General features: G+C 59.5%; 1 protein-coding gene across 2 annotated transcripts in view; it reads right to left on the bottom strand.

Moving 5' to 3' along the window:
- SLIT1 (slit guidance ligand 1) overlaps positions 1-13,554 on the bottom strand; it is a 65,218-nt gene extending 51,664 nt beyond the window's left edge. For both annotated transcript variants that reach the window (XM_049811226.1, XM_049811228.1), the window contains exons 1-3: positions 13,195-13,554; positions 855-926; positions 470-541 (exon numbers count right to left, since the gene is read on the bottom strand). In XM_049811226.1, coding sequence (XP_049667183.1) covers positions 470-541; positions 855-926; positions 13,195-13,397 — 347 coding nt within the window. In that variant the 5' untranslated portion in view covers positions 13,398-13,554. The remainder of the gene's footprint in view (positions 1-469; positions 542-854; positions 927-13,194) is intronic.
- Positions 13,555-15,029: the final 1,475 nt, after the last annotated feature.

The raw sequence follows: 15,029 nt of genomic DNA, 5'->3' as shown, positions 1-15,029 counted from the left end.
AACCAACGGGGCATTAATAGACTTACTCACAATGTTGTAATTACATGCAGACAGGACTCCAAGCTGTTAACTGCTGATTGCTGCTTAAATGTGCTGTTAACCTGCTGCTAGCTCAGCTCCTCTATTTGCTCAAGCAGCTCCGGATTTTTAAACTGCTGAGCTATTTTACTGAGTACTGGACTGGAACTTACGGCTTCCTCACTAACACACAGGACACAGCTGATAACAGCGAGAGTGATTTGTGTTTAACCTGCCCCTCACCTCAAAAGCATCAGAAAGGACTTTAAGATCTATAGAAACAGAAATAGGTTTGCTTCCCACACTGTAAAATACCACTGCCACGCAGCAGAGAAGGTGTTTGAAGTCAGGCAGCGCTGATACATTATGGTTTAAGCCAAAAAGGAAAGGATGCTCTCTGCAACTAAACCCAGCCGCCCTCCACCAACTGCCTCCCCGCCCAGGCACTCACAGCCGCTCCAGCTCCTTCATGTCATCGAATGCCCCACGCTCCACTGTGCTGATCTGGTTTTCCATCAGCTGCCTGCAGAGAGAAGGGGTCAGCTTTCCAGAAAGGTGGTCCCCAGCACCCCGTCTCACCAGCAGTGTCCCCACTCACCCTCCAGACCCAGGGCCACCTCGCTCCCACCATACATTCAACACAACCTGGCCTCTTTCTCCCCACTCCCTCCCAGCTGGAAGCCCACCAGGCTCAGCCCAACTCAGATGTCCTTCAGCCCCGCCAGCAGATGCCCAGCAAAGGGCTCAGCATCATCTCTACAAGCCCCAGGAGGGACCACGAGCTGAGCACGGCGCCTGCCAAGGTCAGACCAGCCGACCCCTCGCCGGGAACTCACAGGACGCGGAGCTGCTTCAGCCCGGCGAAGTCATTCTTGTTGATCCGCGTGATGTTGTTGCCGTTGAGCTCCCTGTGGAGAGAAGAGGCAGAGATCAGCGAGGAAGCGCTCAGGAGGTGGCCAGGCACGGGGGCTCCCCAGCAACTCCCCAAAAAGGGCAGACAGGGCCCAAAGGATGGTAGTGGTTTTTGCATTTCTGTGCCCCTCGCCAGGAATGGCGTCTTTCATGGACCATAAAGCAGCAAGGGGCAGGAGCTGCCTGGCTCCCCCATCTCCCTGTCCCCATGCTGGATGCCCTCCTTGGGACAGAAGCCCCAGAGCCCTCAGCAATGCAACCAGAAGCCCAGCAACGCCAGCCGCCGCCTGGCTGGATGCACATCATCCCACTCTGGAAATGCAGCAACACCTCGTAGGGTCATCCCAAACACACAGAGCTTACAGAGGGCAGGGATAACAAGAAAGCAAACAACCGTCCCCCAGAAAAGCAGGATCGCTCCAAACACCCAGCTGCAGGTCACCCACATGCATCACGACTGGTTCAGTACACAGCCATCTCACACCTTCTGCCTGCAGAATAAGCCACACTTCAGGTTTCACCTGCCAGGAGACGCTTGCACAGGACAACCTGCTTCTCCTGGCATTGCTCTCTCATGCAAAAGCCCTGGGTGAGTGCAGGGACAGGCACTCCAGCCAGAAGGGAGATGCTGTCCCAGCTTGCTTGTCCTGCTGGTGGAAATAAGGGGAGAGGGCAGCCCGTGGGGTGCCTACACCCACCCCATGGCTGCTCTCCTGCCCAGGCTCTGCTCGGCACCGGGGCAAGGTGTGCCCCACTGCCAGACCCACACGCGGCAGGGGCTCTGCACCGAGCCTGCCGGCTACACCTCCCTGGCTCTCCCCCATCACGGTCTCCGCGTGCCCCTGCTAGGATTATCCTGCTTTAAAATATATTGAGCCGGGAGCTGCAGAGATTTGCGCCTCACAATCTCAGCTTTGCAGTGCCTTTCTGCATTACGGGCTGTGAGCACTGTAGCGAGAGGGGGCCTGTCACCCCTGGGACCCGCAGAGCAGAGCTGAGGGTCCCTGTGCAGCACCCCACAGCAGGAGAGAGCCTCCCCCCTCTGCAGCGCAGAGCACGGCAGCGTTCGCTCCTTGCCACGAGGCCGATCTGCCCACGACACGCACTGGGGACAGAGGACGCCCACGCGAGCGCACGGCCCGGGGAGGGCTCCCACGCCGGAGACCCGCTGCTTGCGCTGAATACAGACACAGAAGTAAAGAGGAAACAAACAAACTACAAGAGAGGGAGGCAGCCAAGGGAAAGACGAGCTGCTGGAGCCAGGGCAGAGGCAGGAGGGTGCCACCCCGGAGCAGGGTGCGAGGCCCGGGCAGGACCCCAGCACCCAGGGCTCCATACCCCCCCCCAGCCGCGGCAGCGGGACCGGGGAGCAGGAACGCCCCTCATCACACGAGGGGCCGAATACAAAGCCCATCGTTCCCATCCGGAGCCCAAGTCTCCCTCCACCGGGCTCTGCGGCCACGCGAGGGGCCGAGGTCAGCGGCGGGCTGGCCTCCGAGCCACCGAGCAGCGTGTACGGCCGCCGGGTACAGCCGGCGCAGCCGCGCACCCCGGGGTGCTGCCATTGTCCTGCTGAAACGGCTGATAATGGCTAATGAGTTCCAGCTCGCCATTATAGCCTCATAATTACACCGCTATTCAGCGCCCGAGATTGCCGGGCTCCTGCCATTATCCAGCCGTGTGTGCGAAGGAGGTGGGGAGAGCACGTTACTAGGACACAGATGAATGCAAGCCGGGAATGAATAGAGGTTCCCCAGCCCCGGCGATTAAACTGAAACCCACACCCGGGCTCTGCAGCCCCACGGCTCGCCCGGCTCCCCGTACGGCCAGCGCACAGCTGTGCACATCTGGCTCCCGGGGACGGGGCTCCAACCCGCAAGGTTGCGCCCTGTGGGACTCGGCGCTGCCCCTCTCCCGGGGCGCAAAACCCACGGGCAGGGTGTGAGTCCCAGGCGCGAGGCGCTGGGGTGGGTCATGCATTCTAGGGACATCTGTCACCCCAGGAGGGGTGGCTCGGTACAGGCAGATGTGTGCCCATCTCCTGACCGATCACAGCCTTGAGGTCAGCCAAGGTTAGGGAGAAACCCCGGCTACAGGAGTGGTTTTTCTCCAAATGTCCTAAAGGGTCCTTGCCAAAGCAGATTGCCTGGAAGCTCCCCAGGGCCGTGCTGGAGGCCAAGCTGGAGGTAACGGTGTCGGTCCAAGCTCCAGCCAAGGGCAGGTCCCTGGCAGGACTCCCATGTTGCCGCCTCTTAAACATACCTAACATTACTCTGGCTGCAATGTGTAAGTGGAAGTTAGGAAACCTCCGGTACTGCAGACAGACAGAGCAGAGAGGCTTCATTTAAAAACTGCTCAATCAGAAAGCCAAGACTTACACCTCAGCCTGCAAGCCCACGGTGGGCTTGGACTCCTATGGGGTCCCCAGAGCACCGGCACCCCAGACCCTTAGCCAGAGGCAAAGCACAGGCAAAGCAGCATGGAGATATGCAGGAACACCACAGAGCGATGGACTGGACACGGCCAGTCCCTCCACATGCCAAAACTAGGCTCTGCCCTCTCTCCCAGGCACCTTCTAGGATAGAGGGGTCTGAACGCAAAGACTTTTCAGCACAAGGAGGCGAGGTAGGATGCATTGCCCTGGGGCAGTGCCAAGGGACAGGCCACCCTGGAGGGCAACTGTGCCACATTCCCAGCCTACCCCAGCCTCCGCTCCCTGCATGCTCGCTGAAGATCCTCCGAGTGCTCCAGCACTGGGGCTGGTGGCCATCCCTAAAAGCAGGGCAGTGCCCTAGGGCTCCTTCACAGCCCTGCTCGGGGACTGGCCCTGCATGCTCCCTGACAACTTCTCTCAGCATCCCCCCTTGCCTTTGTTCGGGTAGATGATGGCCTTTGCAACCAAGATGGGAACGAACAGCAGGTAAAGCTTATTTGTAAGGATGCCGAGGCAACACTGCTATTTAACTTCGTGCCATTTTTTCCCCTCTAAATCCCCTTCAGTTCCTCATGGAGATAAATTACAGTCTGCTGTGCCCAGAAAGCTGGATCCCCGCTGCTCAGCTGCTCACCCGCTGCCTCTGTGCCCTTTCCTAGTGAAGCGAAACACCCTGCCCTGCCCCACGCAGCAGAGCTTCGATAAGGACTGATGTGTCTGGGGAGCTGCCTGGCAGATTGGTTGCATTTCTGGACTGTGATTTGAAAACAGAGATGCAGGGCATGCTCTTTCCTCGTTAATCTATAGGGGCTAATGCCAGAAAGCATCCTCACATTCATCCAGGCTGCCTTCCTCTGTCCCACAGCACCCCAAATCTCACAGTGCCGCTGGAGAGGCAGCGGATTTTCATTTGCAACCTTCAAGTTTCAGAACCCCCCTCCCATTTCTCCCTGGGAAGAGGAAAGTCATTAAAACAAGCAGTCCCTTTGCTACGTTGCTTGCGGATCATCCCACTCCCAGATGGGATGTCTGTGCTGCAGCAGGGTTCGTTAGACTCAATTTGCATAGTCTGGGTTTATATTTGGTTTCTAGCTTTGGATGGTTTATTCCATTCCCGGGGGGTCTGATGCATCTTCTCCCTTTGCAGGGTTTGGATCTACACTAACTCAGTAACAACCTCAGAGAGTGCAAATGCTGAGAGGTAATTTATTAAATACAGCCAACATGAGTGATATTTCCCTGGGCACTGATTTATCAGGAGCGGGAAGGGGAAGGAGCAGACAGCGCAATCCCACTATCCGTGCTCCATTGCAAAGCATCAGCTATTCGGCACACACGTGACTCCCGTCCTTGTGCTCAGCTCCGCTCTGCTCTCCCACCGAGGCAAAAATCCTAACTGGTGTGCTCCCCAGACTCCTGCTTTTCAGGCGGCAGAGGGAAAGTCTGTGAGACAAATCCCTGCATCTGCACCCACAGGTGGAGAAATGTGTCCCAGCCCTATCGGCACCAGCACAGAGTGGGTACTCACAGCACCCAGGCAGTGACTGCAGGGGCTGGCAGAGAAGGGGTCCATGCCAGCATCACCTGCAGCTAGCCATGCTCCTGCGGTCCATGCTCTGAGGGCTGCCGCTGCCCCAGTGCCCGGCAAGGCCGGCAGTTGCATCGTTCGTGGGATGCATCCCTCCCTCCATGGTCCCCCACTGCCCTGCCATTCCTGCCCTTGGCTCAGAGCACCAGCCCCTGGGGGCACAGCTCCCCTCCCAGCAGCTCCGTAGCCCTCATCCCAGAGTCCTGACCCCAGCTGGAGCCAACAGTGCCAGATAATAACCAGGGAAGCGGAGAAATGAAAGCTACAAGGTCACGCACCCCACAGCAGTATCTCTGCAGCCCTCCATCAATCCTGACAGATGCACACACGGCTCCTTCAGAGCCAGGGACTGACACTCCCCCATGCCCTATTCCAGCATGTCACTGCTCCTGCCTCAAGGCCCATTTCCAAAACTCTGACCGGAACCCCTCTTGCTGCAGGTGAGCCGTATTCCTGCCTGCCCTGGCCACCATGGTGCAGAGGCCAGGCTGCTCCCTTGCCCACACAGGTCCCCTCTCCCAGCCCCATTCCCCCCAACAAGCCACCAGCCCCCAGGGGCACGGCCCTCCCTTGGGGCCTCTCTGCCTTGCAGGGGCAGGACCCGCTCGGCTCGTGCTCCCATCTCACATCTGTGCTGTTGGTGATCCCCTGCCACCAAACACCTTCCTCCATTCCGCAGGCAACAACATCCTTTTTGTCAGACTGTTCCTCCTGTTCGCCAAGCCCACTTTGAAATCTCAGCCTGTACTCCAGCCCTCTTGCATCTCTCCCAGCCTGGTGGCATCTGCAAATGTCATAAGCAGCTCACGTCCCATCACACAGACTGCTAATGGAAACACGGACGAGCTCAGACCCTGGACTGACCCCTGCACTCAGCACTGCGGGACAGAGCAGCTGCAACCTTTCATCCTATACTTTTACTGCATTTTTCAAGTCTTCTCAAGATTTCACCCAGCTGCTTGAATGTAATCGAGTCCCAGCACAGGCTTGCTGAGTGGCCCAAGCAGCGAAAGGCAGGGCAGAGCCCTTCCCAGTCCTGTAGAGCTGGTTCCCTCCAGCACCAGCACAGCACAGAGGGTTGCTCACCGCACCCACCAGCTCCCTGCTGCCCATGGGGGCATGGCTGGGTGCTAAGCCCATCCCCTCCAAGGTGCAAGAGGGGTACAGGGTACTGCTGCCCGCTGCTCAGGGAGGGGGAACCGGGCACCCACACCCGGGGCTGACACAGCTGCACAAGGGGCTCAGCACCTTCTCCTCCTTTTCCTTCCTAACCCTGCCCTGACCAGAGCCCTCAAGGAAGAGCAAGAGCGCCCATGGGGTCCATCAAAGTCTCTTTAAGGGTACCACACACCCCAGGGCGAATGCCTTGCCTACCAGATGCCTGCAGGGTGATGTGCCCAAAGAGGAGAGCTCCGAGAGCAGCTATGTACTATTTGGGATCGTCTCAGAGTAACTGCCCCTAGCCGAAGGGGAACCCAGCCCCATGCGCTGCGTTGGCCCCAGAGCACGGGAGGCTCTGTAAGCTTTTATGAGGTACTAAAGCAGGTTAGCATCACAATAAATTTTTAAGTGTTACAAACAGCACTGATCATGCAAGTAACGGTGAGGATCCGGAAGGCTTTCTGCTCTTACTAACTTCTCTCTGGGGTTTTCATGCCACAGCCATTAGCTGCTCGCAGTCAGGGAATGCTTTACCCTCACGCAGCATCATGGTGTGTCACCTTCAGGGTTAAAAATAAATAAATAACCTCCCTCAACCTCGGTGTGAGAGAGAAAAGGCAGCAAGTCATTTCTGTTTCACAAATGGGGAAACTGAGGCTCAGCTAAGAGAACTGATTTGCCTGGATACCTCCAAAATTTGGCTTTTTGTGCTGTGCTGAGTAGCCTGGCGAGAAGCATCGATACTCCCGTGGCTCCTCTGCTTCTCAGGGCAGGGGAGGCAGCCCAGCCCTCAGGCTTCATCCTGCCACCCAGCAGACCAAGGTCCAATCCATCATGCATCTTCCTCAGCAAACCCCCTTTGCTCGTCACTCGCGGAGCAGCTCACAGTGGGGACAAGAGGAAAAGTGCACCCAAACTGCTCAGGTACGGGTGCCTGCTCAACCCCAGACCAGCTGGGTCTCCTGAAGAATCCCATTTCGGAGCTGGGGCTTCCTCCTACCGAAAAATGTCCAGGGCCAGGAGCTTGCATCTCTCCCACTCTTGGTACCCAGGGCTGCTCCTCGACTGCATCGCTTGAAAAATTAACCTTCCCTTTTTTCTGATCTTCCTCCTCCTAGCAGCCTTTCTCCCCCATAGGACACTTGCCTCTGCTATTTTGAGCAGCAAGTGCATCCAAAATGCATGCCAGGAAAGCAGGTACTCAGCACAGCTTCAGAGCCTGTATGTGGCAGGGAAGCCTGAGATGGTCCCAGAGAGGACAGCCTGGGACTGACCCTGCATCAACACCACGGAGGGGTCCCCTCCATCCCACCTCTTTCCCTTTCTGCTTCCAGCAGTGCCACGACCTGAATGACCAGGCTGCAATCCATCCCCTCTCACTGCCCACACTGCTAATTGCAGCCTGGTGCCATACAGCAGGAAAACCTCTGCTCACCGCTCCTGCCACTGCAGCCGTCCCTGGCTGCCCCCCCGAGTGGGGACAGGGGCCAGCTGCCAGAGCTGGCCTCGGAGCTACTCACACGGGAAGCCTGGCGGGGAGCAGTGATCTGGGTCTTGACATCCCCTGGGACGGGGCCATTTGCTAACGTGCAACTGGTTTTTTTTATTGCCTTTCAGCAAAACATGCACAGAAACATCTCCTCGCCTATCAGGTTTTATGAAAGGTTATTTCAGCAGCAATAAAGATAAAGAGGATGCGTCCGCAGCACGAAGTACCTCTGGAGCGGGCAGGGAACCATGAAGGACTCAGATGGGAGACAAAGACAGGCTCCTCGGCTGCCCACCTCGCCCTCCTGTGCCTGCACACGTCCTGCTCCAGCGCTCGCCTTGCCCACCCACACCAGCTCCCCGGGGAGCAAATTGGAGCACGGATGCAGGAAAATTCCCTCTCAACGCGGGGTCACAGGCTCATACACCTTTCCCCAGATGGGACACCCTTTCCCTGCCCACACCGCCTTGGTGGCACCCCGAATCCCCTGTGTTCCCCCAGGCTGCAGGCTCTGCTCCCCCGCAGGGGTCTCTCAAGCATCCTTTGTATTTTATAGCTGGCTCGCTCTTCTGCTGGCCAGAGGTTCGGTAGGAAACAATGAAGTAGGGGAGCACCAAACTCAAAGCAAACACACGTCCTGTAACGAGACGGCTTAGACTGTTCCTGTGCATGCATGTGCATGGGTTGCTGTCCTGCACCAACACCGCTGCTGCTGTGCCCAGCTCACCCTGTGGCTGCAGGCTCTGGGGACAGCAGCAGCAGTGACGGCGTTTGAAGGTGCACGCGAAAGACACACAATTAAAGCCAGGAACAATTCCCCCTCCTTGCTTCCACCTTAGCAGTGAGGAATTGCTGGCAGCACAATGCATCACCCCGGAGGAGCAAAGTGGCAGCACATTTAAGGCAAAAATATCTATTTTAAAGGATGCAATAAAACAGCGCCAGGGAAGGGTTTATAGGGAAGCAATTGCTGTGCAGGGTGAGAAGTGGTCACCAGAGGCCAATCCGCCTGGCTTTATTGCCTGTTACCGGTGACTTTTCCCAACCAGGGGACAATAGATCCTCTGCTATCAGCCACGGCTCCAGTCAATACAAACACGACATAGTTTTTTAAACTAATATTTTTCCAGCATGCAATTCCATGGAGAGCAAGAACGCAGCGTTACCATGGCGATATATAGACAGCATCTGCCTTGGACGTAGCTGAAGGGAGAAATTGGAATAGAATTGCAAATTTCCTCCGTCCAGGAAGGCTCCCAAAGAAGCCACTGCAGCGGGCCGAGTAGGCTGCCTTCCCCAGCCAGGCCGCGTCCTCCCAGTGCCCAGCACTGGCTCTCTCAAGAGCCAAGGGCAGCAGGGCCCCCTGAGCACTGCCCCGGCTGGATATCGGTCCTGCACTCTGCCCCAGATCTCTGCAGAGCCTACGCACTCCCTCGCTGCCTCTGCCACCAGCCTGCTCAGCTGCAACACCAAAAACTTGCCCAGGCACCCGAGGAAGGAAGAGGTCGATCCCCTCAAGGTGCTTCCTAGGAATTAACGTTCCCTGAAGCCCACCAAGGAGACACAGCCCAACAACTGGTGTCAAATGCATGAGCGCTGCTGTGATACGCCAGCCTTGCTGCTGCAAGACATTTTGATTAACCAGCTAGAGGGAGACACGGGTGCATGAATTAAACCCACTCTGAACAAGAGCCCACTGCTGTAATTTCGGCAGGGGACAGCTAGGCAGCGCGCAAGCATGCTTCAGGTGCAGCCACCCCAGCATCGTGCTCCTGCACCCAGAGGCTGGAGCTCAGCACCCCTTCCCTCTGTCAACGCGGAGCGGGGAGATGGCAGAGCTGGCCGCAGTCTGGATGGGGCCCATTTCAGCAAAGGCAAACCCCAAGTTGGGGGAACAAGGCAAACAGGAGCCCCATGCAATGCTGAGGCCAGGGACCCTGGGAGGGAGAAGTGGAAGCCAAGGGGGATGCAGCGATGAGGACCCCCAAAACCAGCTCTGCTTCCCCCCACATGGGGGGAGAAGGGCACTGCACAGCCATTCAGCCCACCAGAGAGGAGGCAGAAGGGGTGAGTGGGGCAATTCTCAGCTGTCAGCTGAAAATTTCAAAAGCAGGAGCAAGTGCAATGCCATCAGGCTCAATTCATCCCCCACAGGCAAAGAGCAGGGCTGGAAGCAGCCATTTGACAGTGGCAAATTTGCACTGATCCTGCTGGCATGGGGAGAGTGGTGAGGCTCCCCGACAGGGCAGTCCGCTCTTCAGAGGCACTTTCAAAGCAAGAAAGAAAGAAAAGCAAGCAAACAGGGAAGGGAACTGTGCCTTTCTCCCACGGCTCTCCTCCGGCAACTGAGACCCGAGGGACTCTTGGAAGCAGATAACACTGTAGTACTGGAGGATTATTGCCCTGTCCTGCCTATGATGCCTCCAGGACCTGCTCTCTCGTGCTTGCCAGAGGCGTAGGCAGGAGCACAGGCAGCCATGCAAAGCGCCCAGAGATTTTGCTGCTTCCTGCCTTGCTGCAGCATAAGCCTCTCTACTCAGTGCCTGATCCAGGCAGAGTGGGGGCTGCAGGCACCGCTTGGCATTTACGTCGGGTTGCAGGCTAGAAGGCACTTAGGGAGCAATGAGCTGTGCCCTGGAGCAAGGAAAGAAGGGTCCCGTGTCCCCCCATGCAGCCACCACCCATGCTAGACACGTCTCCAGCCCTTACCCTGCACCAATAGCACGGCACCAGGGAGACATCACAGGGGAAACCTTCGAGCAGAAGAGGAGACAATTTCTCCCCAACCCATGATTTGCCAAAGTTGCAGTGACTCTGCAAGGCAAATAATTCCCTCTTCTTCAAAGGAAAAGGGTGTATTTCAAAAGCGATGGAGCTCAGACCTCACCACCGGACACTGCTGTCTGAGTCCCCATGATGACTTTGGCAGTGCCAGCACATGTGGCCGCAGCAGCAGCGCTGTCCTGCCCAGGGGTTCCACCCATGTCACCACGGGGCTCAGCCAGCTGGGAGGCTGGAGAAAGCATGGAGCCTCCAAACACCACACTAGCTGCCCCACAAGGCTGCGGGCATGCAACAGGCGGGCAACACGACAGCACAGCACAGACACCACTGCTCAGCGGCACTGTGGGACGCATGGCGAGGTCGGCACCACTCACGCCGTGCATCCCAGTGCTTGGGAAAAGAGGCAGGCAGTGGGGGGCACTGGTAAGAGGTTGCTGGCTTCCCAAAGAAAGCCAGCCTCTGGAGACAGCAAGTCCCGAGCACAGACCCTGCTGCAGGCTCCCCTGCAGTTGCTAGCTGACACCGCTCCATCAAGCGGTGAGAAGTTGGAGACTGCGAGGTTGCAACCTCTTTAAGGGGAACTCGAACTCGCTTACGAGCTGTTACAGCAGGAATTCACTGCTCGGAGATAGACCTGCTCTGCACAGACACCTTCAAGCACCTGCAAGGGTGTGCAACACAGTGGGAAGTAGTTATCCAGCAGACAACACCCACGAGAGAGCAGCACGCCCAGCTCAACCCAGCCAGCAGATCTGGCATCGGCAACTGCATGAATGTACAAAAAACCCAGCATCGCCAAGCGGCAACACCCAGCCAAGGGCATCCTCCATCTGCCCACTCCAGCATTGTCTCCTCTGAGCGGTGCTGAGCACCTGCCCAGCGAGCAGAGGCAGGAGCTCACTGCCCACGCTCCCCCAGCACCCTGCAGCCGGGTGCATGGGAAGCTGATGCTGCGGAGCCCACTGAGCTCCCCAAGGGGTGGAAAGGGCTGGTGCAGGCTATGCGCAAACCTTTCCCCCACCCTGGGCAAGGAGGAAACGGGGATCCTATCTCAGAGCTCACAAACTGGCTCTATGGGACTGCAGCTCGCAGCAGCCTGGTCGCTGTGCTGGGTAATAATCATTTGTATGAGGATAATTATGGCGAGAGAAGAGAAAACTCCACTAAAGCGGTGTCCCGCAGAGCTCCCAGCGCCGCATGCTGGGTGCAACCCTGGCAGCTGCCAGGCTGCCTGCAGTCCCTGCCTGTGGGGACTCTCCCCAGCTGCAGGCAAAGGGCACACTCACACTCTGGTAACTGGAGGCAGCGCAGCACAGGTACAGGAGGAGCCCCAGTTGTGTGGCTGTCCCAGGATGCATCCAGCAGCTCTGCTGCCCAAGGAGGCGGCAGCCCAATGCTTCCCCGGGCTGCAAGGGGGATGCCGGGGCAGTCTGGGCGTACAGCTGGGGCTGGGGAGGCTGGCTAGTGTGCCACCGCACTCCACTGCAGCCCCTGGAATGGGTACCCACTGCCCCCAAGCAGAGGGGAGAGGCTGGGGACAGCCCTGCTCTCCCGCGGGGACTGGGGACACCTGCACGCCGGGAGCCTGCCACCAGCAGCGGGTTGGACGCATTCAGCTCATGCCCCTCTCCCCAGAGCAGGGACCCGCTGCAGCCACAGGGCCCCCAAGCAGGGAGACTTGCCCAGTTGGGTGCAGTGGCAAAGGGGCACCCTGTTCGAGGGAGCTCGGCGGGCTCCGCAGGACCCCCGCAGCTGGCTGGACCGTGACTCTGAGAGAAAAGCTTTCCTTACAGGGCTCCTTAAGGCTCCAGCACTCCCAGGAGGACTTCCCAGGGACAAAGGGGTGCCCAGCACGAGTAGGGGCTTGTGGTAGCCCGGACCCTCAGGCAACCCCTCCAGCTGTGTGGGTACCCCATGACAAGCCACAGCAGGGGCAGCCACACAACTGCCTGTGGGTGCCATGGGGCACACAGCCCCACACATGCAGCCCATTCTGGGCTGCCCCAGTGGAAATGACCCCCCCACCTTGGAGTAACCCACCCCTTCAGGCACAGCTCTAATCCCAATCCCGCTCTGCAGGGTTGCACACCTACTGGCACACGCAGGCTCTTGCACATGCCGGACCCCTTGCACACCCCTTCCCCAGACGAAGGGCTGCACGCGTACCCCGCCTCAGCAGGCTTTTGCACACACACTGCTCCCCCACCTCGACGGGCTATCGCACCCCCCTCACGGAGGGGACGATGCACATACGCCCACCCAACAGGCTCTTGCACGCGCATCCCCCGGACAGGCACTTTTACACACACCCAACCTCCCCGCTGCCCACGCGCCCACCCCACCAGGTTCTTGCACGCGCACCTTTTGGGCAAGCTTTTGCACGTGCCCCCACGGGCATTTGCACAAGCACTCCCCTTAACAGACATAGGCATCCCCCTTGGATGGGCGCTTGCACACCCACCCACCCCCCAGACAGGCTGTCGCACGCACACCCCACGGACAGACTCTTGCACACGCATCCTCTGACGGGCTCCTGCCCACACTCCTGACAGGCTCTTAAACATGTACGCACACGCCCCTACACACACACACCCCCGCTGGGCACTCGCACGCACTCGCCCCGCGCTTTTGAACGCGCACACGCACATCCCCCCCGCCCCGTCCCCCCCCAGGACAAGCGCCTGGCCCCAGCAGCCGGCGGGGCTCTTGCTCTTGCACACGCCCGCGCCCCGCCACGGGCCGTTGCACACCCACCCGCCGCGGCCGCTCCCACCCGCCCCGGGCCGGACAAAGCGCGGCGGTACTCACAGGCGCTCGGTGCCGCGGGGGATGCTCTTGGGCACGGCGCGCAGGGCCGTGCCGTGGCAGTCCACCGTGGTGCCGCTGCAGGCGCAGAGCGGCGGGCAGGCGGCGGCGCGGCCCCGGCACAGCGCGGCGCACGCCAGCAACCAGGCGGCGGCCCGCAGCCCCGCCGGGACCCCCGCCGCCCCCCCGGGGGTCGGGGCCGCCATGGCAGCGGGCAGCGGGGTTAGGCGGCGGGGCCGCTGCGCATCACCGGGGAGGGGAGCGGGGCTGGGGTCGGCACGGCACGGCTCGGTACGGCTCGGCTCCGGGGCGAGAGCCCCGTCGGCGCACACCCGCCGGTCCTCACTGCCGCCCCATCCCGCAGCCCAGGCACAGCCTCCGCGCTGGCTCCTCCCTCCCGCCCTGCCCGCCCCGACGGCCCCCCCCCCCCCCTCGCCGCCGCCGCCGCCGCCCCTCCCCGCGCCCCCGGCACCGGCGGCTGCGGGGGTAGGAGCGGTCCCGGCCGGGCAGGGCACCGGCACCCCGGTAGCCGGAGCCGTCGGGGCTCTGCCCCGCCCCGGCCGTGCAGCGAGGTGGGCTGCGTCTCGGTCCCCCCACGCGGGACAGCGGGGTTGGTGCCTCCCCCGCACCCCCCGCGAGATGGCTGCGGGACGCCGGGGTGCAGCAGGAAGGCGAGCGGGTAGCGTGCGGGCAGAGGCACCCCGGGGACTGGCAGCGACCGGAGAAACAGCCTGCGAACCGAGCGGCGGCTTGCGGAGCATTCCCACCTCTCCTCGGAGGGTGCCAAAAGCTTTCGCATCCCCCGGTGTGCTCCAGGCACCCCTGGCCAGTCTGCCATCCTGCAGCCCGGAGCCCTGTCCCCATCGTCCAGAGCCCAGGCGAGGCGCGGGGACCCGGCAGCCCGTGGGGACCACACAGCGGGCTGGCACCGGTCAGCCAGGACGGTACCCGGTGCGCTCATGGGAACCCTGCGGCCAAGCACCCCAGCACGCAGGGGACGCTTGGGGATGCATCTCTGCTTTGGTCTTTGCTCTGCTCACAGACAGCAAGTCCTAAAGTCCTGGCTGTGGCATTAGCTATGTCCTTTCCCACTCCAGGGGAACATCTTAATGTCAAAGACACCAAAATGTCTTTGTGGATAATCCACCTGGAAGAATGAGGCAAAATATACCTATTTCAATACAAAAAAAAGTGAAGCCAAGAACTCCTGTGAGCTTGGTCCCAAACGGTTGACATCTCAGAAACGTGAGCATTGCATTCATTTTGTTACCTTCCATTTTCTTCCCTGAGGTCTGCAAATGCAAAGCAGGAGGGTGTAACCAGGAGGACTGGTCACCTGTTTTATTAATGACACCTGAAACACTTGTAACCCCATGGTTCCAAGAGCTGAGTCGTTAAGAACAACAGGCATATTGAGATGCCCAAGAGAGCCCTGGATGCTGGCAGCTACTGCTGCAAATGTCCTCCTTGGAGACGAAACCTATGGAAGGAGGGGAGGTGGGAGCCTGTCATATCACTCCGGCAGCGGGAGGAGAGGTGTGTGAGTACAGACGACTCACTGCACGTTCATTTCCCCAGCCAGCAGGATATTTGCAGGGACGGTGACAGGTCCTGGGGCAGAAGTGGCTCTTAAATCAATGCCCCCTGCGTATGGAGCTCCACAAGTTCCTTAATCAGGGTGAGAGGGAGGTGTCTGCATGGGGGTCTTGCGCCGGCAAGAGCCACCTCACACACACACACAGGGTTGCACCAGCTTGGCCCAGATCAGCAGCCCTTTCCCATCCCGAATGCAGGCTCCCATCATCTGTCTGCATTTTCGTGACATCTCCTTCCTCTGG

Source organism: Accipiter gentilis, chromosome 9 (assembly GCF_929443795.1).
Source record: "Accipiter gentilis chromosome 9, bAccGen1.1, whole genome shotgun sequence".
Lineage (NCBI taxonomy): Eukaryota > Metazoa > Chordata > Aves > Accipitriformes > Accipitridae > Astur > Astur gentilis.
Note: the sequence above shows the minus strand (reverse complement) of the source record. Positions and strands in the feature narration are given on the sequence as shown.